At 51.9% G+C, this 26,466-nt stretch overlaps 1 protein-coding gene across 3 annotated transcripts in view; it reads right to left on the bottom strand.

The window, feature by feature from the left end:
- The window catches only part of MYO18B (myosin XVIIIB), a 258,325-nt gene that overhangs the window by 200,422 nt on the left and 31,437 nt on the right, over positions 1-26,466 (bottom strand). For all 3 annotated transcript variants that reach the window (XM_058693096.1, XM_058693095.1, XM_058693097.1), the window contains exons 9-12: positions 25,129-25,271; positions 24,231-24,331; positions 23,836-23,899; positions 13,306-13,450 (exon numbers count right to left, since the gene is read on the bottom strand). In XM_058693096.1, coding sequence (XP_058549079.1) covers positions 13,306-13,450; positions 23,836-23,899; positions 24,231-24,331; positions 25,129-25,271 — 453 coding nt within the window. The remainder of the gene's footprint in view (positions 1-13,305; positions 13,451-23,835; positions 23,900-24,230; positions 24,332-25,128; positions 25,272-26,466) is intronic.

Genomic DNA, 26,466 nt, shown 5'->3' with positions numbered 1-26,466 from the left:
TCCTGCCTACAGTGTTCTCCGGGCTTCCTCCATGCCCTGATCTGGGTCTATCTCCCTTGATCGGACTGAAATTTTGTCTTGGAAAGTAAGGATGGTGTCCCTGGGCAGCCAAGGCACAGTGGAGAAGACAGGAAAGGAGGAGAGAAGGAGGAAGAGGAGGAGGGAGGGAAGAGGAAAGGAAGGGCTGAGCAAAATGAACACAGAAATGGCCCAGGAACCCAGACACTCGGGCTCTAGTCCCACCTCCCCCACAGCCTTGCTGTGTGACCCTGCGCAAGGGCCTTCCCCTCTCTGATCCTCTGCCCCTACCCGGTACAAATAGGGGCTCGGGCCTGGCGTGATCTTAGTCCTTTCGAGGCAGGTGGCTCTCTGTCCTCCCCAGCCCAGGGTGTTCACAGAGCCAGGCAGGTGGGTCCAGGTTGTGAGAGGCTGAACTTGCCATCTGAGGCAAGGAGAAACCATGCAGGCCCAGACTCTAGTGGGCGCGACTCGGTGACTCATGATGTCCCCTCGTCCACAGCCCGGAGGAGTGAACGACGCTGGCCCCCGCCAGCTGGGGCCCGGATGCCAACCCTAATCAGCACTTTGGGGGAAAATACAAAGGAGGTGCGGGTACGCTGGGCTCTGAACACCTTGCTACAAATGTGCAGCTTGTGTCCTCGGGGGCAGGGAGACGCGCAGGTAGGAGCCCCTCTCGGGGCAGGGGAGTCAGGCACCTGGGGGCCTGCATGCTTCCCCTACGGAAACAGAAGTGAGCGTGGACAAGTGAGGAGAGGACAGAAGTGGCGGACAGAGGGGGCGTCCCCAAAGTGGACACAGTGGATCCATTCTGAAACTCCAGGCCTCCCTCCGCCCCTGACGGACAGAGTGCCCAGCAGACAGAAGGTCCAGCTTTGTGCCACTTAGAGCTGTGTGACCCTGAGCTGTCGTGACTTCACCCCTCAGAGCCTCGGCTTCCCACCTCCAAGTGGAAACAACGACATCAGTACCCGCCCCACAGTCTAGTGAGGGTTCAGTGAGCCAACCCGTGTAACACCCCGGGGATGCGAACCAGGCCGGGTGCATCGAGACGTCAGGCCTAGAACACAGTCTTTGACCCAGCAGATCTGTGTTCAGGAAACCATGCCTCCAAAATGCTCATTCCTACACGGGTGTTCAGGGCGGTGTTGTCTAGGCCCCCCAAAACCCGAAAACAACCCGAATGGCCTCCAGGAACACGGCTACAGATACAGAGCCCCTCCCCTCCCCCCATAATGGGCAGGTCCCTGCGGTCAACAGAGAAAATTAGGGTCACCCCTATGACTCAGCGTGCAAAGAGGTCAAGGACAGGGTCACTGGGCGGTTCAGTCGGTCGAGCGGCCGACTTCGGCTCAGGTCACGATCTCACGGTTCGTGGGTTCGAGCCCCGCGTCGGGCTCTGTGCTGACAGCTCGGAGCCTGGAGCCTGCTTCGGATTTGGTGTCTCCCTCTCTCTGTCCCTCCCCCACTCACACTCTGTCTCTCTCTCTCAAAAATAAATAAACATTAAAAAAAAATTAAAATAAAAAAAGAGGTCAAGGACACGAGCTGGCTCCTTACAGGCGCAGACAGAGTTGCGGTGATATTCAAACAACATCCAAGCCAACCGCCCGCCTGTATATTCGTGACACGCAGAGATGCTACTAAATGCACGGTGTGTAAGGGCCTGACCCTGCGGCCGGTGGTTTAGGCGACAGTAATACACCCACGTCAGTCACCGCTGCTGCGGACCTGGCCGCGCTTGGAGAGGGTTCATGGGGCTGCGTAGGCGCTCCGACCTCCTATGAGTCTATAATGACTTCAAACCGAAAAGTTTAAAAGAGGGAAAGAAAAAAAAAAAACAAAACCCAGGCTGTTAGGGCAGTGACCTATCCTGTATGACGCGGTCACAGTGGAATGTGACAGTACGCATTTGTCAAAACCCACGGGATGGACAACTCCAAGGGTGGGCCCGAATGGAGACGGCGGACTTTAGTTCATTGCAGCGTGTCCACACGGGCTCATCGCTTGCAATCAGTGCTCCTTTATGCCCTTAACAACGATCCCCTTGGAGGGCCCAGGGGTCTGACGGGGCAGGGAGGGACCCTTTGCTACTGCATCGTCTTCTGTATGGTTTCCGCTTTCGACAGGAAGACGACTCTACAGTATTATGTGTGCAGAGTGGTTTTCAAACAGAAAGAGTAAAGCACTTCACAAGGTGCTTTGTGCTGGTGGGGTCACCGGCCTTCTGCGTGCGCACAGGGTCTCGCCCTGGCCGGGGGAACGTCTGGTCACCTCCTCCTGTCCTTGGATCTGGCCACTGGAAGTCAGAGCATCGCAGGAAAAGGCGGGGCCGTGGGGGGTGGGGGTGGGGGTGCCAGGCCTCTGTCCTGGCTGCTATTGTCTCTCCTTCCCGCAGGCCCCGCCCCCCCACCCCCGGCTCCCCGAGTTACGACCTCATCCATTCAGGGACTGACATCTTTATTATAGCGTCTGGGGAGTTAGCAGCTGATTGGCAACCTCCCTTCATCACCCCATTATGAGACCCCCCCCTTGGGTTATATATGGGCCTGGTAGTGTCATCTATTAGGCCATGGGGTCAGCAGCAAGTAGACTGGCAAATTTAGTGAAAGAATACTAAATTAACCCTCCCATTGGCCTTCAGAGAAAAAGGAAAACGAAGCAATGCGGCCATCCAGACAGGCATTGCTCGTCCTGTGTCTATTTTGGATTCTGGACATTATTGTCATCGCTCTGAAATAACGAGAGAGAGCAGGCAGACTGACAGTCTCGGGCTTTCTCTTGTAGCGACAGGACCACAGGGGTCGGAGAGGCTGAAAGACCAGCCCGCATCAGCCTCGGGAACTCCACCTTTGCAGGGGAACGCTCCCTGGAGGTGGACAGACTTCCCGTTAATAATAATACAGCGATAAAATAACCACAATGACAAAGTTTCGCATACTCAGATTAAATGACATGAGCCTCGCGAGAACCCTAGGAGGCAGGCAGTATTGTTATTCCCATTTTACAGAGGAGGACACCGACTCTCAAGAGGTCAAAGGAGTCGCAGAGATCACGCAGGAGAACAGGGATCGAACCCATGCCTTTCGTGAGCTCTCCAACCTTGATTCTGCTTAACGGCATAACCTTCCAGATGGGGGAATAGGGATTGGAGATTGGACACAGCCACGGATGGAGATTAGACGGAGCGGAGAAGCTCTTAGGGGAGAGGCGACCATCCGGGCGCCCAGAATGCATGCGAGGATTAGGCCAGTTGGGTGGCAGAGAAAATAGCGAAGGGCAGGGATCCGGGAGGCAGGCAGGCAATGACTCTAACCTTGGATCCACCACGTGATGCTCTGTGACTTTGGCAAGGTCACATAACCTCTCTGAGCCTCGGCATTCCTCAACTGCAAAATGGGAATTCCTTCCCTATCTGTCACGGGTGCTGGGAGGATTCAAAGCGAGAGTGCGGGTGAAGGGGTCCCCCGGTCCTGGGCTGAGGTGGAGAACAGGGGACTCTGAGAGGGTTTTGTGCATGGAGATCATTCGCGGGCAGACCGTTGCGTCTGGTTCTACTGTCCCACAGACAGGGGGACCCAAGACACAGAAATGGTTTCTCGCCGCAAAGAGGGCACCGAGTTCATCCTTCATTTACTCTCCTGTGGGAAGGGGGTCCTCAGGGGACATTACAGGACAGTGGCGGGGAACAGGGAAAGCCCTGGTAATAAAAGCAGGGAGCAGAAGTGTCTTCTTGCCACGTCAGCAGGGAGCAGGGAAGCCTTGGCTGTGCAATTTGACAAGCTTTATGCCATCGTACCTTCCAAAAGCCAGAACTTACCATGTGCCTGGCTCTGTGCTCGGCCCCTGACATACGGCATCTCGGTTCATCTGGACGGTGGACATATGAAGTCACTGCCCTTCTCAGTCCCATTGTACAGGCCAGAACACTAAGCCTCAGAAAGCTTAAATGACTTGCTCAAAGCCACTGTGGCTACACATGGCCAACCCAGTTATCTCTCAGCCCCCGTGTTCTAGAACCTTCTCGCTGCCCCCTCCGGGGATGGAGTCTGGTTCCCCTGGCCCTCGAAGCTGTCAAAGGCTCATCACCAGTAGAAGATGGCAGGAGGGACGCTGCGTGATATCCGAAGCCAGCTCAGAAAAGGGGACACAGCTTCCAGGTTGCACTTGAAGCTGCCACGCCGAGAAGCCGCCCAAACGAGCTCACGCGGGGAGGCCACAGACTGCACAGGACAGAAAGATGCCCAGCCAGCCCCAGCCTCCTCCACCTGCTTCCACCATGTGACTGCGACCGTAGGACAAGCCTCCAACCCGAACCGCCAGCTTAGGGAAGGGAGCCCTTCCAGGAGACAATGAAACGATTGTCGTGCAAGGCACGGGGGGTTGGGGCTGACGTGTTACGCAGCACGGTCAGCTGACCAGTCCCAAAGGTGGCAAGTTGTTCGAGTCCTCGCGTCGACGTGAGCCCAGGTCTGTGTCCCTCCTGGCTGCTCTCAGTACTGCCCTGCACTGTCCTTGGCCCTGGGGACCTTCTGCTAGGCTGTGGACAGAGCACTGGACAGTGAGTCCAGAACTGGATTCTGGTTCAGAACCGGCCATTCGTTAGTACAGAAGTCTCACAGTGCGCCCTTCGGAGAGGAGCGTCTCCATTTAGAGGCCTGGGTTCTTCACCCACCCACCCAATGGGCTTTCAACCTACCACCCAGCCCCCCTCATGGGCTGACTTTAACACCGACAGAAACGACCAGCAACGAAAGTACTTTGCACAGAGCAGGAAGTCACAGCTTGCTGAATACCTCCTATGTGCCGGGTGTCACGCATCCAGTCTCTCTGACTATCGAATGCTCAGAGAAGGTAAGCAGATTTATTGCCATTTCACAGACACCGAAGCTGAGTGCAGAGAGGGGAAATCACTGTGCACAAGTTAAATCACACAGTCAGGGGGGTGGGGGGAGCCTGGGTTCAAATACCAGAGCCCCTGCTATTTCCTTCTCCCCCTCTCTCGCCTTATCAAGTGAGTTCCAGAGAGCATCCATTTGCTGCCTTTGAAACACACGGGAGGGCGCCTGAGTGGCTCAGTCGGTTAAGCGTCCGACTTCAGCTCAGGTCACGGTCTTGCAGTTCGTGAGTTCGAGCCCCGTGTCGGGCTCTGTGCTGACAGCTCGGAGCCTGGAGCCTGCTTCGGATTCTGTGTCTCCCTCTCTCTCTCTGCCCCTCCCCTCCTCATGCTCTGTCTCTTTGTACCTCTTTCTCAAAATTAAACAAACATCAAATAAATAAATAAATAAATAAATAAAAGGGAAAAAAACATACACACAGGCACCAGCTAATTGTTCCCGGGGCCACCTTTGCCAAAGGAAAGAACCACAAGGTTGGATGAATGGTTCCCTGATGGCTCCTGAGGGATGGCCCGGGCCACGAGCCTTGGTCAACAGCAAACCAACCGTGATGTCAAATCACACAGGGTTTTCTGCCTGCCAAGTGGAGCCAGCCCCCAGAGCGTCCTCCCCCCGGCTTCCCAAGGCACCGGTCTGGGACAGCAGGTCTGAGAGACAGAAGGGAGGCGGAACCACGGTGCGAAGGAGGGAAAGTTCTGGGCCCTCCTGCCACTATTAGAACACATTCCCTAAGCCCCAACAGCCAGTTGTGGCTGACCTCTTCAAACAAGTCACTTTAAAAAAATTTTTTTAAATGTTTATTCATTTTTTGAGAGAGAGACAGAGAGTGAGCGGGGGAGGGGCAGAGAGAGAGAGGGAGACACAGAATCCAAAGCAAGCTCCAGGCTCTGAGCTGTCAGCACAGAGCCCAACTTGGGGCTGAAACCCACAAACCGCGAGATCATGACCTGAGCCGAAGTCAGAGGCTTAACCGACTGAGCCACCCACGCGCCCCAGAACAAGTCACTTTCTAATGAACCAACCGAGCCAGGAGTCACCTTGCCTGTGCATGGGAAGCGGCCCAGAGTCAGAGCGTTATTAGCATTGCAACCTTGGGGGAGCCTCCAGATAGCTCTAAGACATCCTTTGTCCCCCCTCCATCCCTCCTCCCCCACCTGAGGCTCAGGCAGCTTCCATAACTTGGCCAAGGTCACAGCCCGCTGATTAAAGGCCAGGCTGAAATCTGAACCAGCTGACTGCAAAACTTCCATGTCCTTTCCCCTCCACGTCCTGGCATGCCTCTGACTTTGCGACTGACCGGGGAGGTGGGGGGAGGGGGCAGATCTCATGACAGGGCAGCCCGCCCCCCTCCTCCCCACAGGCAGCCAGCCTCCTGGGATAAAGGCCACCATGTCACAGGGGCCAATGGGATTGAGAAGGGTGTGGGGAGGAGGCATGTTTCCCTGCAGGAACTCAGGGGTCAGCGGGGACCTGCATAGGATATGAGCCCCCCAAAGGAGGAGGCTCAGAGCAGCCCCAAGGAGTTATGCTGCGGCCGTGTATGATGCAGGCGCAGAAGGCTCAAATGAAGCAAGGGCCATGAGCATGCTGGGACCCCATAGTGAGCTGAGAGCCTGGGGTGCCATCCACCTGGAACCACCCACATGCGCCCAGTGGGCTTCCTGCTCAAAGCTTGGCACCTGTGATAAGCACACATTTGGTCTTTGTCCCTGGTCCCTGGTCCACAACTCCCAAAACCCTTGGCATCTCTGAAGTGAGGAAGGTCTTTTATTCACTAATGAATGACCAGCTTCCTGCGGGGGGGGGGGGGGGGGGGGCAGGGTGCTCTATAGCTTCAGGACAGGGGCTGATGGCCAGAAAAGACCAAGGCATGATTAGAAGCTTAGAACTTTCAGCCTCACCCCCTGACCTCCGGGGAGGGGAGAGGGGCTGGAGGTTGATTAATCACCCGCTGCCTTAAAAGCCCTAAACTACAGAACTCGGAGAGCTTCCGGGTCAGTAAACACATCAAGGTGCTGGGACGGTCGGACCAGAGAGGGCAGGGAAGTCCCTTTCCCATGCCTCGCACTACACTTCTCTTCCATTTGGCTGTTCTTGAGCTGTATCCTTTATTCTTATTTTTAAATTTTTTTTTCAACGTTTTTTATTTATTTTTGGGACAGAGAGAGACAGAGCATGAACGGGGGAGGGGCAGAGAGAGAGGGAGACACAGAATCGGAAGCAGGCTCCAGGCTCTGGGCCATCAGCCCAGAGCCTGACGCGGGGCTCGAACTCACGGACTGTGAGATCGTGACCTGGCTGAAGTCGGACGCTTAACCGACTGCGCCACCCAGGCGCCCCTATTCTTATTTTTTTAATTCTTATTATCTTTGACACACACACACACACACACACGCACACATAGCATGAGCAGGGGCGACGCAGAGAGAGAGGGAGACACAGAATCCGAGCTGTCAGCACAGAGCCTGATGTGAGGCTCAAATTCCGGGAACCCAGACATCATGACCTGAGCTGAAGTCAAACACTTAACCGACTGAGCCACCCAGGCGCCCCTGGGATAATAGTAAGTAAAGTGACTTTCTGGGTCCTATGAGCTTTTCTGGAAAATTACCAACTTTGCAACCGGTCGGTCAGAAGTACAGGTGGCCCAAATGGATGGCTGGTATCTGAGGTCGGACAGTCTTGTGGGACCGAGCCCTTAACCCGTGGGGTCTGTTTGAACTCCAGTGTCTGAATCGAGCTGAACTGAATTGGACCCCCCATTGGTGCCTGGAGAATCAGAAAACTGGTTGGTGTAAGGAAAACCCACGCATTTGGTATTGGAAAGTGCACTGACGAGAAAGTGACTTTGCCAGCCCTCCGGGAGCCTGTGAGGACAGAAGTGGGAGCTCGCGGAGCAAGAGAGGCGGGACGTGTGGCCCCCAAGTTTGGGCTCGGAGCTTGGGAGGCCCTGGGTCCAAATCCCACCTCTGACTTTAGTTATGCGCCACGAGGGAGATGGATGAAGTTCTCTGGTGGGCCTCAGTTTCCGCATCTGTAAAATGGGCATCGTAATAGACCTCACTCCTCCCGGGCTGGCCTAAGGCTGCAATGACATCACTGTATCCACAACCACTCAGCCCAGGGCCCAGAAAAACAAGCTGATTCCCCATGAGGAGATGGCAACAGCCTGTTGCTAAGGCAAGGACAGCGGAGGGGTATTTGTAGTGAGACCAACTGAGCTTCCAAATCTCACCCTGGAACATACTAGCTGTGTGACGTCGGGTACATCACGTACTTAATCTGAGTCTCTGTTTTTTCATCTCTCAGACGGTGATGAACGATAGCAAATACTTCTGAACTGACACTTTATGAGTGAAGTCCTGTGCTCCACACTCTTGGGCACTGACTCAGTGAATCCTCACAATGAGTCTGCGAGCTGGGTGCCATTAGCCACTCCATTTTATAGAGGAGAAAACCGAGGCTCAATGTGGCCAAGCCAAAGCTCGCACCCAGCAGGCCGACTCTTGAGTCCTCACCAGATGACCGCATGAATCGAATCAGATCAAGAGGCGTGACTGTGGCACAGTTGCTTTTGAAACTGTCAAACCCGAAGCCAATCCCGTGGTGGTGGTTGTTATCACCGTAAAGGTTTAGACACCCTGAGTCCGGTTATAAGGCCCAAAATGTTCCTTTAGGGACTGATCTTGGTCTTTAAAATATGATCAGGGCAGGGGCGCTTGGGTGGCTCAGTCGGTTAAGCGTCCGACTTCAGCTCAGGTCATGATCTCACGTTTTGTGGGTTCGAGCCCCGCGTCAAGCCCCGCGTCGAGCTCTGTGCTGACAGCTAGCTCAGAGTCTGGAGCCTGTCTTCGGATTCTGTATCTCCCTCTCTCTCTCTCTGTCCCTCCTGTGCTTGCTCTCCCTCTCTCTCTCTCTCCCTTTCTCTCTCAAAAATAAATACAACATAAAAAAAAACTAAAAAAAAAAAAAAAGATCAGGACCCTCAAAATAAATTACGGAAGCCAGGCGCGCTGGGAGGAGATCATCATTTTAATAAAAAAAAAAACCTGATTAATGGAAATGATTCTTAATATATTTCAAAATGATCTGTTATGACACAAAGCAAAGACATTTATATATGACTTTGAAATTCTTAATAGCTGATTTTAGAGCAACCTATTATGAAATCTTCCAAAGCAGAATATATAGTAAGTAAATCATCGGGCAGGGCCTCCCAGGCTGACTGACGGCAGCTCCTCTTAAAATAATTTATAAGGTGTGTGTGTTGGGGGGGTGGGGAGGAAGGCTGGGAGAAATTATTGCCATAATCATGTATTAATAAAATATTTATAAATGTGACTTTTCCTTTTATCATTACAGGCAGCGACAGGTGTGGGTCAGGTCCCCGGGGCCCACATCAGAGGGGGTATCCCACATGCCCCCAGAAGAGAAATTCCACCACCAAACTCCTCTGGTGACAGGTCAACAGATCAGAGGGCTCTGTCAGCCTCTGTTTTGTCACACTGGAGGCAGAGAGGGCTGACGTTGACTGTGGAAATCGGGAGGCAGGTCCCACCTGTCTGCAGGGCTTATAGAGTGCCTTGGTGGGAGCGATCCTGTGTCAGCTAAGTGCAGCCAAGAGGCAACCGGCTGGGCCACCTTGGGAGGGTCACCTAGGCTGGGATCAACAACAAAATCCTAGACTTGCCTTTTACTGAAGGATTGCCTCGAGCTGGCTGCTACTGAGGACCTGTGCACCAGCCCTTGCCCCGGCCATCCCATACCTCCTATCCCATACGTGTCCCTGGTCTGTCACTGCCTCTCTGCTGTCGCTGGCTGCAGGCACATGCTTCGCTCAAGCCCAGCACAGGCTGGAAGGGCAGGTGTTCATGCAACCTCCAACCACGGAGAAGCAGGAGGTAGTGGGTAAATATTCCAGCTCCTTTGTCTCCAGGCAATACCACTGGGAGCCATGGTCCTCAGAGTCGCCCAGAGGTTCCCAGTGAAACTGGTCCCAGTTGCCCACAGGTGACGTGCTCGTTAAAGCACGTAGTAACACTATCACCCATCTTCCCTTCCCTGTCTCCCTCCCCTACGGGTGATCCCCTCCCAGAAGAGCCACGTGCACCCAAATCTTTGTCTCGGCATCTGCTTTGTGGAACCCAGCCCCGTTCAGCTTCCTCTTCCAAATCCCGTTTAATCCACGCATCAACCCCATGTTCTGCCCATCAAAGAGGAGACCACCAAAGCTCAGACAAGTCTGGTTCTCGATCCTGGCTAATTGCACCAAGAGCCTCGGGTTTCCGTTCTGTACAATAGGCTTGCTTCCTTCCGCTCTTCCCCAACCACAGGCGCCCTGACTCTGAACCTTCAGGGCTTTCCTGGTCTGACCTCTGCAATCCCTCCCTCAGCCCAACCTGTTCACAAAGCTGGTCCCAGTTTGGAAGTCTCGTGTCTCCTAATAAGATGATAAATTCTCAAGACGGGACAGTAGTCTCACAGCCCCCCGCATCCCTCCCCCTGCCAGGCCCAGGCACAGGGTAGACGTTGGCTCATCTCAGGGACTGGGATGTATTATGGGCTGAAATACGTCCTCCCCAAATTCATATGTTAAAGTACTAAAGCTCGGTACTTTAAATTGTGACTGTATTTGTTGACTGAGGCTTTAACGAGATAATTAAGGTAACATGAGGTCATCTGGGTGGGCCCTGATCCAATGTGATTGGTGTCCTACAAGAAGAGGAGATCAGGACACAGACAGACCCATGAATGGAGGACAGGCCATGTGAGGACGCGGCAGGAAGGCAGCCCTCTCCTAGCGCAGGGGAGAGGCCTCAGGAGAAACCAACCCTGCCAGGCACCTTGACCTTGAACCTGAGCTTCTAGCCTCCAGAACCATCAGGAAACAAGCTCCCAAGATTAAGAACCTGTAATCTGGCCCGACCACAGAATTTCACATCTGACAAAATGGTGACCAGAGAGAGACAGGGGAACTTGTTCAAGGTCACACGTCCGGTTGAGGGCAGAGCCAGATTCCTAACATCCTCTCTCTGGCTTGGCTTGGGTCTAAAGAGGACCGAGGAGTTTTCTCACAGCATAAACAGGCCCTGCAGAGGCACAAGGATCCCCCCTTGCTATGACGTTCCGTGACGAGGGGCCAGCTTTTTCTGTAAAGGGCTGTATAACAATTAGTTGGAGCTTTGCAGGCCACACAATCTTTGCCTCAACTACTCAACTCTGCCACTGTGGCAGGAACGCAGCCACAGGCATGTGAATGAAGGGGCACGACCATGTTCCAATAAAACTTTAATTATGGATACTATCATTTCAACGCCATACAATTCGCACACATCCTGGGGCTCCTGGGTGGCTCAGTCGGTTAAACAGCCGACTCTTGGCTTCAGCTCAGGTCATGACCTCACAGTTCATGAGTTCAAGCCCCACATCGGGCTCCGCACTGACTGGGTGAAGCCTGCTTCGGATTCTCTGACTCCCTTTCTCTCTGTCCCCTCCCCTGCTCGCTCTCTCTCTCTCTCTCTCAAAATAAATAGTAAACATTAAAAAAAGAAATGTTCATACATCCCAAAATATTACACATAGATAGATAGATCTTCATCTAATTGAAGTACAAAAACCATTTTTAGCCTGCTGTCATCCAGAAACACAGCCGACTGGATTTAGCCCACAAGCTATGCTTTGCTGACCCTCGGTATGACAGAGTCAGATGCAGAGGTGGGGATTTTACCAGATGATTAGAGCTTTGCAGGAAAAGAAATGCAGCCCAGGTCAGAGATGGGGCCACGTTCTCACACCATGGTGTGCGTGACTCAGGCTGGTCTCAGTGGCGAGGAGGCTGGGACACATTACAGTCCCGTGGGCAAAATGATGGTGGTGCCCCAATGGCCAAGGGGTCAATCATGGCCCACGACTGAGTTTTGGAAAGGCAAGTGGCATTTGACTTTTCACCATTGTCCAGTCAGGCATGTCTGTCCTTGGTTTGGACTAACTGTGGAGTCCCCACCTTACTTATTTCTGACTCAGCATAACTCCTAGAAACTTCCAAAATCAAATCAGTGGGCCAAATATATGCAGCTCACGTGTATGAGAATCAACAGAATGAGCCCCAAGGCCCAGGAGTGTGGGGATGGCAGGAATGACATGCCAGAATATTCCAGAAGTCTGCTGCCCACAGACAAATGACCCAGAATGTCAGCCAGAGTCAGTACATAGCCCTCAGAGGACAGCCTTCAATTCACATGTATTCATTCAACAAGTAAATCCCAGCTCTATGTCCTGGGCCCCAAGGAAGTCACTCCCTACTCGAAAGAGCTAGACAAGGACACAATCACAATACAAGACACCATAATCCTCAAGAAGGCAGGAACCACACTGATCTTGATCCCTACTCTCTCCCCAGGACCTTCTACAATGTCAAAAGAAATCAAAGAAATTGGTTAGGGAAGGGAGGAGCCTTGAATGCCAAGTCAACGAAGTTTACTTGATTTAGCAGGCAAGGGAGAAACTTGGGAGGATTCTAAGCAGGGGAATGGCACACAATAAGCTTGTGTTTTTTTTTTTAAAAGACCCCAAAGTTCACAATGAGGATGGACAGAGGGAGGAAGGTAGTCATTAGCAATGAGACTGCTGCAATCGTCTGAGCAAAAATTAAAAAAAAAGGAAAAGAAAAGAAAAAAGACTGGCAAACAGTAGGAATAGAGAAACACAGACAGAAATGCTGTCACAGAGATCATCTACAGGGCAAGGTGAATAAAGATTGGCTAGGGAGGGGCAAGGGCCAGAGAGAAGACCAGAACCACCTTGGGGAAACAAGGTGAAGTAAGGATGATCAGTAAACAGACCATTAAGAGCAGGGACAGACTCAGGAGGACAAGGATGGCTGGGTGAGCTTCACCACGTATGGTGGGGAGCATCTCCAAGATGTCGAGATCGAAACACAGCACCTTTATTGCTTGGACCCAACTCCCTCTCAAATGTCCAAGACCTTCTGCGCTCAGGACACTGGCTGCTCGTCACATATAGCTATTTAAATTTATGTTAATTAAAATGTAATGCAATTAAAACCTTAATTCCTCAGGTGCACTAGCTGCATGGCAAGTCCTCAACGGCCACCCGCAGCGAGGGGCTGGGTCTGGACCACACGGATGGAGAACATCTCCATCATCACGGAGAGCTCCGGGGGGCACCGCCGGTCTATGAGGTTTGCTTGAAAAACCCAGACCTGTTTCCATCTCACGGCGCCTGGTCCGGCGGCCTCCCAGACACCGGTCCCGGAGACACAGAGGATGACAGATTGATCCTGTCCCGCCTCATGGAGAGAAGGGGCTCATCAGGCACCTGCCAAGGCAGACAGCTGGCAGTGCAGGTGAGCTCGGCAGGAAGGACTCACCTTTGCAGGCTCCCGCTGCGCCGAGGTGGTAGATGGCTGCCAGCACCCGCCAAATGGCTCGCTGCTCGCCCTCCGAGATGCCCAGTGTCTCCATGGCGCTCTGGAGATGGGCAAAGGCGGCTGCCGCCTTCTGCTTGTCTTCGGGCTGAGAGCAAAGGGAGAGAGGAAGAGGCCGTCAGGGTGGCGAGAATGCAAAGCTCAGACTCGGCGTGGGGCGGGGGGGGAAACAATGCGGTCGCTTTATAACCACAGTAAATTACCCACAATTAGGCTGTGGAGTGTTGATGCCCAGAGCTCAGACTGCAGGGAAAGTAAGTCGTTCCTATCTGTCTTTGGAATGCACTGTGATTCTCATTCACCCGTGGGTTCCCTGGGTAGAGTTTTTGAGGCTCTGCTGTGTACGGGACCCAGAGGACACAAAGCCGAGGGAACCCCAGAACTTGACTTTGGAGGGCCTCTCGAGGTTAGTTGTGGAAAGAGACATAAAACTTAGTGTGACGCAGGCTAAGTGGCGGGGTCCGGGCAGAGGCAGGAAGGCGTCAATGAATCCCCCTCAAAATTGTCATAGAGGTTGTCCTAGAAGGCGAGACAACACTGATGTTGAAGTTTGGAAGAGGCATAGACGTCACTGACCGATTTAATGCAGTAAGTCCCTACAAGCAGAGGGAACAACGTGACCAAAGGAGATCTCGGGGGACAACAGGTGGTCAACTGAATGCGGGCACAGAAGCAGGTATTTTTGGAGGTGGGGCCGACAGAGAAGAGAGAAAGCTTGAGAAGCTGGCAGGTTCCACTTGGGATGGCCTCACATATGATGTTAAAGGCATGGGCTCTGGATGCCAACCAGGCCTGGCAAATACACACGCCTGTCTATACTCCCGGACCTGTGGCAGACGTCGTTAATCGATCGAGATGCCACAGCAAGCCAGCGAGTCCCCACTGTTTCCAGGACCCCACCCCCTGCAGCCGCCACCAACTGATCTGCCTCAACAACAGAAGTGCAATCTGTATGCTCTCGCCAGGGCAAGGGATGGGAAACTGCCCAAGGATTTTAAGCAGGAGGAAAGAGAAAGTGACATGATCAGATGTTTATGGGTTGTAGGGTGTTGTTTTTTTCTTTTTCAGATTTATGATCCCAATTATGTTTGATTGAATATTAAAATTAGCCTGAAACTCCTGCGCGCACACACACACCATCTGGCCGAGGAGACTCAGCCCAGAAACCTGCTGGGTTGAGAGAGTGTGAGCTGGGGACAAGAATTCTTTTGTCACTAATCCACTGGCAGATAATGAGGAACTGATTTGCACTTGGCCCTCTTACAGAGCGTGGGTGATGAACTGTAGGCTGGTAAAGCTGGCAGGTTCTTAAATTTTGTGGAATCCAACGCCCAGAGAGGGGATAACACTTGCCCAAGGTCACACAGCAAATTAGCATCGGATACAGAACTAGAATCAGGCTTTTCTGACTCCCTGTCCAGGCCGCTTGTCCCCTCCACTCCAGCTACGTCTAACTAGCAAAGACGGCTGCGAGAATCAGCAACCAACCGGGCCGACGTCAAAGCATGCAGTGACATTGAGACATTCGCTGTGAAAATATTTCAATTAATAGCAAAAGCATGTTCCACTGATCCATCATATTTCTGGGCCACCACAGGACCACAAAATCCCTAGCAACCAGGAGCTCAACCTAGCAACCGCAGCTGCTCCACTGGAGCACACGGAGGGAAGGAAGGCATCTTACCAACATGTTCTCGGTTATTTATGAGATTTCAAAGCGGCACAGAAAGGACACCGAAAGGACAGTGGCAACACATTTATTATGGCTCCCACTGTCAGCTCTGAGCATTTGAATTTAAATTACAGGCGGACTCCATCATCTGCCACTTAGCTCATGCGAAAAGAAGGAGAAACTTTCCCCAAAGCTTAATCTGTTTCTCTTCCCCTCCCTCCCCACCGCCTCCCCCTCCACCGCCCACGTCTCTGTTGCAACAGAAAATAGAGAGAGGCGAATGTATATGTTTCTGATCCAAACAATTAGGATCAGGAAGATGTTTATAGTTGCTTAAATTTCCAGGGAGCCAAACATCTCTGCCTAATGCTGTCACGAAAGCCACCCCTTCCAGCAAGATTGTGAATGTGGAGATCAGCCAGCAGCCCAAATGTCTATCAACAGGAGACTGAATACACAAAGGGCAGTGTCGCAGGGAACAGCGGTGGAGTGCTACGAGGGGATGAAAAAGAATGAGCCACAGATCCGTGCATCCACAGGCACGAATCCCACAGACCACGTGAGCCAGAGAACCAAAGACTCCACACTGTATGACTCCCTCTCCGTGAGGTTCAAGCATGAGCCGAGCCAACCTACAGTAAGAAAAGTCATTTTGGTAACGCTGGGACGGGAGGGACGCCCCTGATCGGAAAGAGACTCAAGGGAGCCTTCGTCAGAAATGTTCCAGGTGTTGATCTGGGGTGTGGCTACGGGTGCATTTGAGAATATAGTCATCACTGGGGGGAGCCTGGGTGGCTCAGTCGGTTAAGTGTCTGACTTCGGCTCGGGTTATGATCTCACAGTGCGTGAGTTCGAGCCCCACGTCAATGTAGAGCCTGCTTCGGATCCTCTGTCTCCCTCTCTCTCTCTGCCCCTCCCCTGCTCATTCTCTCTCTCCTTCTCTCTCTCTCAAATAAATAAACGACAAAAAAATAAAGAATATATTCATCACTGAGTTGGAGGCTTAAAATTAGTTGTCTCGCCACAATTAAAAAAAAAATTAATGGGAAAAAAAAAATCAACTCACAAGACGCCCAGGGTTTATCTGATGGAAAGACTCAAGGTCAACCAAAGACTGCAGGTAATTTAGTGGGGAAAAAAAAAATCCAAAATGTTCTCTCCACATTAGACTGGGCTGTGCTTAGAGCACCCAGGAGATCCCTACAGTGCAGAGAGAGAGAGGCCAGGTTTGGATTTGGAGTCAGACAGAACTGGACGTTTCCATGACTCAATGCTCCCCAGCAAGGTGACTTTGTACAGATCTCCTGCCCTTGCACTGGGGCTCAGTTTCTGCTTCTGTAGAACGGAAATCGTAGCCTACCTTCCTCCGAGGGCCATTGTGAGGAATGAATGAGTCGTGTATGGGGCACCCAGCCCTGGCACGCAATGGTGCCAAATAAATGCTGGTTCCCACACACCACTGCGTCTCTCTGGCCATGCCTTTGCCCACACTGTTCCGCTTTCCGGGACACCTTTCCCCGCCGCTGCCCAAGTGCATGCCCAACGCTCCATGGAAAGTGAACCAGGTGTGACGCTGTCCTTGAGACAGGGGTGAGGGGGAGCGGGTTGGGAGACTCTGGAGAGGGTCAGAGGCTTCCAGGAAGTAGTGGTACGTGAAGCAAACAGAATGAGTGAGGTGATGTGAGTACTGGGGTGGGGCAGGAGGAATTCCAAGCCTCCAGTCCTAGGAGTAGACCAAGAAGCTGGGTATGGCTCTGCCCATTCCACAGTTGCAAAACCCGAGGCTGAGAGGACATAAATGACCCAAGAGGGCACAGCAGGTCAGAACCCAGGGCACAGGATCTTCAGCCAAAACACAGGGTTGACATTTACAAGCTGTGTGCTCTTAGGCAAGTAACCTCACCTCTCTGAGCCTGGTTACTACTCCTGAAATCAGATGTGATAATAATCCCTCACCTCAAAGGACCATTAGGAGGATTAAGGAAGCGGAGGCTCTGGGCAGAGCCCCCGGCAAGAGCGCACGATCCCCCGTTTCTGTTTGGAGACCATTCCTCCACAGTTGACAACCGGGTCATAAAAAAATAAATGTGCCTCGGGCCAAAGCCCGGAAGGTAACAGCCAGAAGCCAACTGCTGGGAGGCAAAGATTATTATTATTATCACTGCTGCTGGGCACTTTAAAAAAAAAAAAAAATCAGGCTACGTTGCAAAAAAATAAATTACAGAGAAGAAGAGAATAATATGAAAGCTTTGTGATTTCAAATGGGTCCTGGTGCCCTGACTGATCTCAAATAAGTTCCATTTAAAAGCTGAAAGTGGCAGGCAGCAAGGGCACAGTGCAGGGACCAGGGGGTGGACACTGACAGCGAGCAGAGGCGCCACCGAGGGCCGGCACCACCCGCGGGTCTCGGCGCTTTCCCCCCTGAGCACCTGCTCCAGCTGACTGCCCCCCTTCCCCCTGCACCTCATCCTGTACTCTTCACCTGCACCGTTTGAGGTCTCTCCACCTTCACCTTTGCATCAGGTGCTCCCTGGAGCAGGAATGCTGGCCTCAGTGCACCTGCCCGGCTTCCCTCTCACCTCCTCTGGGCAGCTTTCCTTGATATGCCTCTACCGCTGCAGCCTGGTCTCAGCCCACACACACCTCTATTCAAGCACCTATCATTCTGGCTTCGAATGATCTGCAATATGGCCGTGGCAGCCCCCACCTGCCTCCTAACATATGGGCTCCTTGTGCCTGAGACCCAGCTGAGTTATCTCTCTGTGCCAGTGCCTGGGATGTAACGAGATCAGTAAATATCCATTGAGGAGTGAATGTCAATGAGCTGCCGGTTACCGTCCCTGAATGAGAGTCATTGATGCCGAGGTTGAGTTTGTCCACCTACTGAGCCAGGCCCACGGCGCTGCTAATCCCATATTCAAGGACCCCAGAGGCCAGGCTGGCTGAGGAAGGAGAGCCTCACACTCGCGAATTCCCTTCTCTGGGGTACTCTGTGCCTCCCAGCGAACGACCCCAGCCCCCAGGATGCGGGCAATGGAGCCGAAGAAACATACAAGGTCTCCACAGCCCATGCCTTTAAAGACACGGCGGGCTAAATTCAACTGTAATTAATGCATTTCTGCTACTGCGGCAGGAAAATTGAGAAAAGTGTAGCCAAGTTGCAGTGAGTGGGGTCCGCTCGTTCATTTATTCACTCAACAAACATTTGTGGAGCACTTGCTGTGTGCCTGGCTCAGCGTTAGGCCTTGTGAAATATATGAGCAGTGAACAGGACACAGAAGATCCTCGTCTTCTTGGACCTTAGGGTGGTAGGCAGATCGGTAATAAGCAAACAAAGAGTGTCAAAGACAATGAGAGATTGTTATCGAGACCACACACACACACACACACACCCATTAAAAGGAGGTCTCTCCCTGGACAGAGGACTGGGAAGCTGGGGACACTCACGCTGGCACGAAAGCCCAGGATAGATGCACAAAGGTGTTTATCATCTCCTTATTAAGAGCTACCAAAAGAGTTGAGAACCTTTTCAGTAAATGGACAACATTCGGGAAACAGTTCGGGGAATCATGACTCCACTCTGAACATCTGGTCATGAAAAGCATTGTTCGTGAAAGTGTTAATGACCTCCAGTTTGTTACGAACTGTACAAAATATTCATAGAAGACAGACTGAGCCAGGCAGGTGCCCCTAAAAATAATGTCGTATTAAAAACGTAGACCAAGGGGGCGCCTGGGTGGCTCAGTCGGTTAAGCATCTGACTTCAGCTCAGGCCATGATCTCACAGTTCATGAGTTCAAGCCTCGAGTCAGGCTCTCTGCTGTCAGCATAGAGCCCAGTTGGGATTATCTCTCCCTCTCTCTCTGCCCATCCCCCACTTTTCTCTCTCTGTCTCTCAAAACTAAATAAACATTAAAAATATTTAATACACACACACACACACACACACACACACCAGGGAATAGACATAAGGCCAACGAGACAAAAAAACATGGGGTGTACTGCCAAGAAGCATGGATTGGGGGGCTCGCGGGCCACTGAGGCCTTGCCCCCCCAACTGGTCCAGCGCTGCCATACAAGGTAACAGTGAAGAATGCCAATAGATCATAATCATAAAAGCTAAGAGTCTGAGCACTTGGTAGGCTGTATCTCATTTAACCTGGGAGCCAGGGGGAGTATCAGCATCCCGGTTTTACCAGTGAGGAAACTGAGGCCCACGGAAATGGAGCCACCTTCCATAAGGCCACCCGACGGCTGCTGGGGTTCGCACCTGGATTTGTCAGACTCCAGAACCCATTTCTTAACCGTTGTCGTCAATGAATTCTTAGGGGACAACGAAAGCGACGGTTACAGATAAAGTCGAAGCATGACTGATCAGAGTCAGCAGGACTGGCGAGGAGGAGGAGGAAGAAGGCTCAGCCAGGGATGAATTGGGCTATAGAACTGCCAGGTGAAAGGCAGGACATATAGTTCAACTGGAATCTCTGATGGATGATGGGTTCTGTTCTAGTATAAGTACATTTCCCTACAATGTCTGGCGTAGCAGGGATGCTGGACTTACTACTCCTGTCCATCCTCACTGGGCACTCTCTGGGCTCACCTCCTCCAGGCAGCCCTCTCTGATACGACCCCAACCCTCCAGGCCTGCCCACGCAGTATTTGGGGCAGAATTATACTAAACAAATTATTCCACTTTTATCTGAAATTCAGACTTCACTGGACAACCTGTGGGTTTTTTTTTTTTTAGGTTTCACTGAGTTCTAACGACAGATAAAAATTACATCTTGTTAGGTGTGCAATGTGATGATTTGATAGAAGCACGTTCTGAAATGATGGCCGCAATGAAGTTAATTAATGCAGCCATCACTCCACGTAGTTACCGTTTTTTGCGTGTGGTGAGAACACGTAAGATCCACTCTCCTAAGAAATCTGACGCACACAACAAACACTGTCTTTAACTACAGTCACCTTGCTGTACATTGGGTCCGTTTTGAGATACAGAAGTTCTAGGCATCCTGCATTTCTATTAGCTCCGTCTGGCAGCTTTGGGAGCTTGTATGTAGCAACTCCCATGCTTAGGGGGGCTTCCCGACCACCAAGTTCCCTTACGGAGGCAGTCCCCGGACCACCCAACCCCAGATAACTCGCCCAGGCTGGTTTGGAGGACTGGTGACTTTTCAGACTTTATTTTTGCTCTTAGCACACTGAGAAAACCTTCCCTGGATACCTGCCAGGTAGCGGAGAGAGAACAAAGGCTGCCCCTACCCGTTCCCACAAATCAACCGGACTAAAAAAAACAAAAACAAAAACACCCCCCAGAAACACACAAAAGAAGAAAACTACTTCAAAAGCCTCCCTGACACGGATTCCCCGCTGTGACCCATTCTCGTGTGCGGACTGTTAACAAAAATTCAGGCTGGGGAGAGCTCACAGGGACCCCGCTGGGGCCCTTCTCCTCCAAAACAACAACCTTCTTGCAGACTCCCATGGATCCACTTGGCCAGATTTCATTTAAACAGATGGGAAGACGCAGGGCTGGATGAGACTCTCATCCTGTGCTGTCACAGCCAAGGGCTGGGATCCTAATAGTCCCCAGTCACGGGGGATGAAAGAAAGCCATGCCTCGGGTGCCCGCCAGTGACACGGGGTGTCAGAGGAAGAGTGGATTAGCCCCCAGAACGTAAAGATGGAATCGCTGTGCGACTCCTGAGTGGTTCACTGAGCTACGCATCCAGCTCTTGATCTCGGCTCAGGTCACGATCTCATGGTTCGTGAGTTCTGGCCCCGCATCAGTCTCTGCACTGACAGCACAAAGCCTGCTTGGGATTCTCTCTCTCCCTCTCTGTCTCTGCCCCTCCCTTCATCTCTCTCTCTCCCCCCCCCCTCAAAATAAATAAATCAACTTAAAAAAAAAACCAAAGGGGGAATAGCCGTATCATCTTACTCCTACTGCAGAAATAAACTCTATGTCACTGGTTCTTAGAGCGGGGGCACGGTCCCTGGACCAGCAGCATCAACATCACCTGGGAGCTTCTGAGGAATGCAGACTCCCAGGCCCTGCCCCAGACCTGCTGAATCAGCAGCTCTGTGGAGGGTCCCTAGCAGTGTGTGTGTGTGTGTGTGTGTGTGTGTGTGTGTGAACAGCTTTATCAAGGTATAATTGACAAAGAATAAACTATTCCTCTTTAAAAGGTACAGAGGTTGGGGCGCCTGGGTGGCGCAGTCGGTTAAGCGTCCGACTTCAGCCAGGTCACGATCTCGCGGTCCGTGAGTTCGAGCCCCGCGTCGGGCTCTGGGCCGATGGCTCGGAGCCTGGAGCCTGTTTCCGATTCTGTGTCTCCCTCTCTCTCTGCCCCTCCCCCGTTCATGCTCTGTCTCTCTCTGTCCCAAAAATAAATAAAAAATGTTGAAAAAAAAAAAAAATAAATAAATAAAAGGTACAGAGGCACCTCGGGGGCGCCCTGGTGGCTCAGTCATTTGAGCGACTGACTTCGGCTCAGGTCATGATCTTGTGGTTCGTGGGTTCAAGCCCCGCATCAGGTTCCGTGCCGACAGCTCAGAACCTGGAGCCTGCTTCAGATTCTGTCTCTCTCTCTCTCTCTCTCTCTCTCTCTGCCCCTCCCCCACCCATTCTCTGTCCATCTGTCTCTCAAAAATAAGTAGACGTTAAAACTTTTTAAAATAAAAATTAAAAAATAAATAAACTTGATAAGCTTTGATGTGTACACATATGAAGCTATTGCCACAATGAAGACAACATCACACCACGGTCCAGAAGTTTCCTTTTATAAATCCTCTCTCCCCTCCTCCTGCCCAGACCCAATGCCCAGGCAACCATTGCCCTGTTTTCTGCCACTGTGGGTTAGTTTGCAATTCCTAGAGCGTCATATACGTGGGCTCATACAGTTAGTCTCTCTTTCATCTGAGAGCTTTCACTCAGCGTAATGATTTTGAGAGCCATCGCCCCCTTGGATACGCCAGCCTCTCGTTCACTTTCACGGCTATTACACCGCCTTTATGGGTAGTCCACACCCATGCCCCTGTTATTACAAATGAAACTATGAACCGTCACGTAAACACCTTTGTCTGCACATGCACCTTTATTTTCCTGCATCGATAGCCCAGAGTAGACTAGCGTATTATAGAGAAGGTGAAACTGTTTTCCCAAACGGGTGTGCTGTCTCACATCCCCACCAGCCGGGTGTGAGAGCTCCAGCGGCCCCAGTTCTCACCAGCACTTGGTGTGACCAATCTTTTCAACTGCAGATAAGTCAGTGATTGTGTAGTGTCAGGGTGCTGTGGTTTTACTTGGAATTTCTTTAATGATGTGGAGCATGTTTTCGTGTGCGTTATTGACCATGCACGTGTCTTCTTTGGCAAAGTGTATGTTGGAATCTTTTGCCCGCCTTCTTTGTCAGGTTGCATTTATGAGTTTAGAGAGTCGTCTATATAGTCTGGATTCAAAACTTCATCAGATAGGTGATTTGAAAATATTTTTTCCCCAGTCTGTGGCTTGTATTTTCATATTAACGGTGCCTTTCAAAGAGCGGAAGTTCTTGGGGCACCTGGGTGGCTCAGTCGATTAAGCGTCCAAATCTTGATTTTGGCTCAGGTCATGATCTCACGGTTCCTGGGTTCGAGCCCCACATCGGGCTCTACGCTGACAGTAAGGAGCCTGCTTGGGATTCTCTCTCCTTCTGTCTCTGCCCCTCCCCTGCTCACACCCTCTCTCTCTCTCTCTCTCAAAATAAATAAATAAACCTTTTTTTAGAAAAGCAGAAGTTTTTAATTTTGATGAAATACAATTTCTCTATTTGTCCTCTTATAACCTGTGCATTTGGTGTCACATCTGAAAAACCTTCACCTAAAACAAAGTTGGAGAAATTTTCCCTTTGTTTTCTTGTAGAAATGTCATGGTTTTAGGTTTTACATTTGGGCCTATACTCCAATCTTTGTTAATTTCTGTCTGGTGTGAGGCTGTCGATTGCAATTCATTTTGGACCTGAAGATACCCCATAATTCCAGCACTCTTCTTTCCCGGATCATATCTTTGTTGAAAGGCTTGGGTGTGGAAATCATCGACCCTCCCTTACATGGTGAACTCCTATTCATTCCTCAAAACCCAGTCAAATGTCACCCTAGCTAGGAAGCCTTCTCTGTCTGAGACCAAGTAGCTCTTTCAACTGTCCTTTGTGCCCACGGCATCTTGTGCAACCCCTGCCATATTTATATCCCACATGACTGCATTAATGCCCATATCGTCTTCCTGATGGAGTAAAACCCCACGGATGGAGGCCATAAGCCCAGCACTTAATGCAGGCCTGGCACGGGAGCTGGTGGTGGGTGTAGTGGGGTGGGGAGTGACTCAGAAAACAATTGGTGAGGTATAAACAAAAGAATAAAAGAGTAAACAAACAAGCAAACACCTGGCCTTTTTGAAGTGGACTCCATCTCTCAAAGTCTGCTCACAGACCACGTCTTCCAGGAACGCCACCCCTGACCGCACCTACCCACGTGAATCACCAATAATACGGCCTGAGATCACATGTCTAGTAAATATCAGGGCCAGGATTTGAGGCAAGAGCCCACACTCTTACCTCTCTGCGTCCCACCTCCTGCTTCCCTTTATGTGTGTGAGTCTCAGACACCCTACAAGCCCAGGCCCGCCCCCATGGCCAGTCCTTGCCAGCCAGCAACCCCACTGGTAAAGGAGAAGAGTTGCACAGGGAACCCTGCATCACCCTCGCATCCTCTGTTCCCTGGTCACATCCACACACACCCCAGAAGGACCTTCTCCTTACCTTAGGCCACACGCCCATGCCGAAGGAGTTGCTGTCTGCCGTCTGGTGTAGGTATAGCTCTGTCCTGGAAGCAGAGAAGGGACAGAAGTAAGGGAAGGACCGCCCACATCAGCGACCTGGCGGAGCGAGTGGACATCGTGACACAGGGCTCCACCCCGTGACCTGGACGGTCCCATTGCCGGCCCCAGGCCCGTTTCTGGAATATCCCTCACTCACTGCCCGTCCGTGGCTCTTTCCTAAGTGTTTTCTGGCACAAAGAATCACAAACTAAACCCAGGGGAGTGGGTCTGCCTCCAGATTTTCTGCTAATCGGCTGTGTGAACTCGCTCCTGGGTAATATTACAACAGTCAGTCTGAATGAGTCCTTGCCGTCTGCTGAGGTCTCTGTCACTCACCTGAGATCCAGGTCTAACCCAGCCAGCATCTGGGAGAAAACCTCAAAGTTGCCTTCCCCTTCTGGCTGCCGGGCCACATGGCTCTTCTCCAAGAGCATCGTCTGCAATGGGAGTGGACAGGACACGGTCAGCCGGGTGGCCAGCTACCCAGAGGGCCTGTTGGGGTGTCCCCCACCCCGATGCACTCTTTGGGGCCACGGCTCAGGTCCACGCTCTGCCAGACACGTCCGCATCGAAACTGCTCATTTATCTCGCTGATCCAGAGCCCATCCAGGGACCCAAGTAACGCGACAGACTCATTCCGATGAAAGCATCCGAAGGTAATCACAATCAACCAGAGCCACTCTCCAACATATTCTTATTTAACACAAGTTTACTAAGCTGCCCCAAGTGGTGATTGATGGTAGAATTGCAGGGCTGGGACAGAAGAGGGACTTTTGGGCACCGAGGAGTTTTCCTGGAGCCTGGACATCATCCCGGCTCAATGCACAAACGACCCTTCTAACAACCTAATCCTATTTTCTGCCTAAACAGCCTGCTTGAGGTTCAGGGAATCGGCACGGGTGATTGTGGAGATAGGAACAAACAAGCCATGTGTTGGTTACACGCGGACGTTCGCGGAAGGCCGGCGAGCGTCTGTTTGATTTCAGCTTATGCTTTTAACACCCAGCTAATGAGCGGCTGAGGTATGTATTTACTCATGAATAGTTCATCCCCATGACATTCCGAGGCGCAGACAGGCTGGCGATGGTCCGGGGCGCTGAGTGTGTCGGGGAGGAGGTGACCACCGCCGGGGGAGCCACAACCACTTAGACATGTTCCAGGGTCACGGGGGGGGTATGTGGCCTCTGCTGAGTGGGCCTGGGGACGCTGCAGCACGTCCTCCCAGAGCACTCACCTGGAGCTGAGCGGCCGTGACTTTCCCCGTGGCATTGAAATCGAGCGACATCACCATGGCAAACCGGCTGGCATTGCAGCTATGGCCGGTGGGCACAGAGCCAAAAGCCCGGAGGACGGTGAAGGTAGCTCGGATCTTCTCCACTGTTGGGGGGCATGGGGCAGCGAGTCATCCATGGCCCTGGAGCTGCCACCCCCACCTCTCACAGGACCACCTTCCCCACTGGCACCTGCACTGGTCCAAGCCCATCTGTTCCCAACACCCCCAGCAGGCTCCCCGCCACCCCCACCTGCAACTCAGCACTAGACCACACACATTTCACTGCTGCCCTGGCTGTGTACTGCAAGCAGAGTGCAGGGGGAAGAAGACTGAGTCAAGAAGACTGAGTCAAGACACAGGGCCGGGATAGCTACAGTCCAGTGGCAGGGGCCTCCAGGGCCTGATGAAGGAAGGCAGGGCCTTAACATTCTCAGACCTGCTCTGAGGGAGCTCACAGAGTAGCCACAGCCTTGAAAAGCCCTGCATTCTCGCCACAATTATTTCTTAGGCACCTACTATGCGCCAGGCACTGTGCTAGGTGCTGGATACAGCCTTTCCTGACTCCCACCCTCAAGTACACACACTCACGGCAGAGCTACATTTGGGGAGAGCCAAGACTGGTGCCTCTCCCCGCTGTATCCCCAGGCCCTCCCAGGGGTTAGGTGGAGAGTAGGTGATCAATAAAGCTCTAGAATAACCCCAGCAAAGCAGCAGCACGCACGGTGGTTAAGGGAATTTGAACATGGGCTCTGCCTTTGCTAGTTAGCTCATTTGGGGCAAATCAGTTAACCTCTCATAGGGGCTATGTATTGCCCCCAAGAGGGCAAAAGCTGATTCTTGTGGGTAGGGGGGATTTTGTTTTCTTATGTGTAAAGCACAGATGTGCATGAACTGCATGGAGATCATGGTATATCTATGGCAGTAAAATTTCACAGTAGGGGACGATTGGGGGGTGCGGGATGTCTGAGAAAGCTCCTTAGGGGTGCAAAAGTGGAAGAAGCATTAAGAACACGGGCCCAGGGGTTATAGCTCCAAAGCCAGACTGTCTGGGTTGGACTCTCAGCTCTAGGATGTTTTAGTTGTGTGGCCTAGGGCAAGCGAGTTAACCTGAGTCTTAATGTCCTCATCTATAACGTTTGAATAATAATATCTACCTTATAGAACTGTTCTAAATAATAAATGAGTTAATATGCTTGGAATAGGGCTCAGCACGTAAGTCCTCAGCAAATGTTTACTATGGTTATTATTATTATTATTAATTGGCACTCTTTAAAGCCTAGTTCAAACATCATTTCTTTT

This window comes from Neofelis nebulosa, chromosome 11 (assembly GCF_028018385.1).
Source record: "Neofelis nebulosa isolate mNeoNeb1 chromosome 11, mNeoNeb1.pri, whole genome shotgun sequence".
Taxonomy (NCBI): Eukaryota; Metazoa; Chordata; class Mammalia; order Carnivora; family Felidae; genus Neofelis; species Neofelis nebulosa.
Note: the sequence above shows the minus strand (reverse complement) of the source record. Positions and strands in the feature narration are given on the sequence as shown.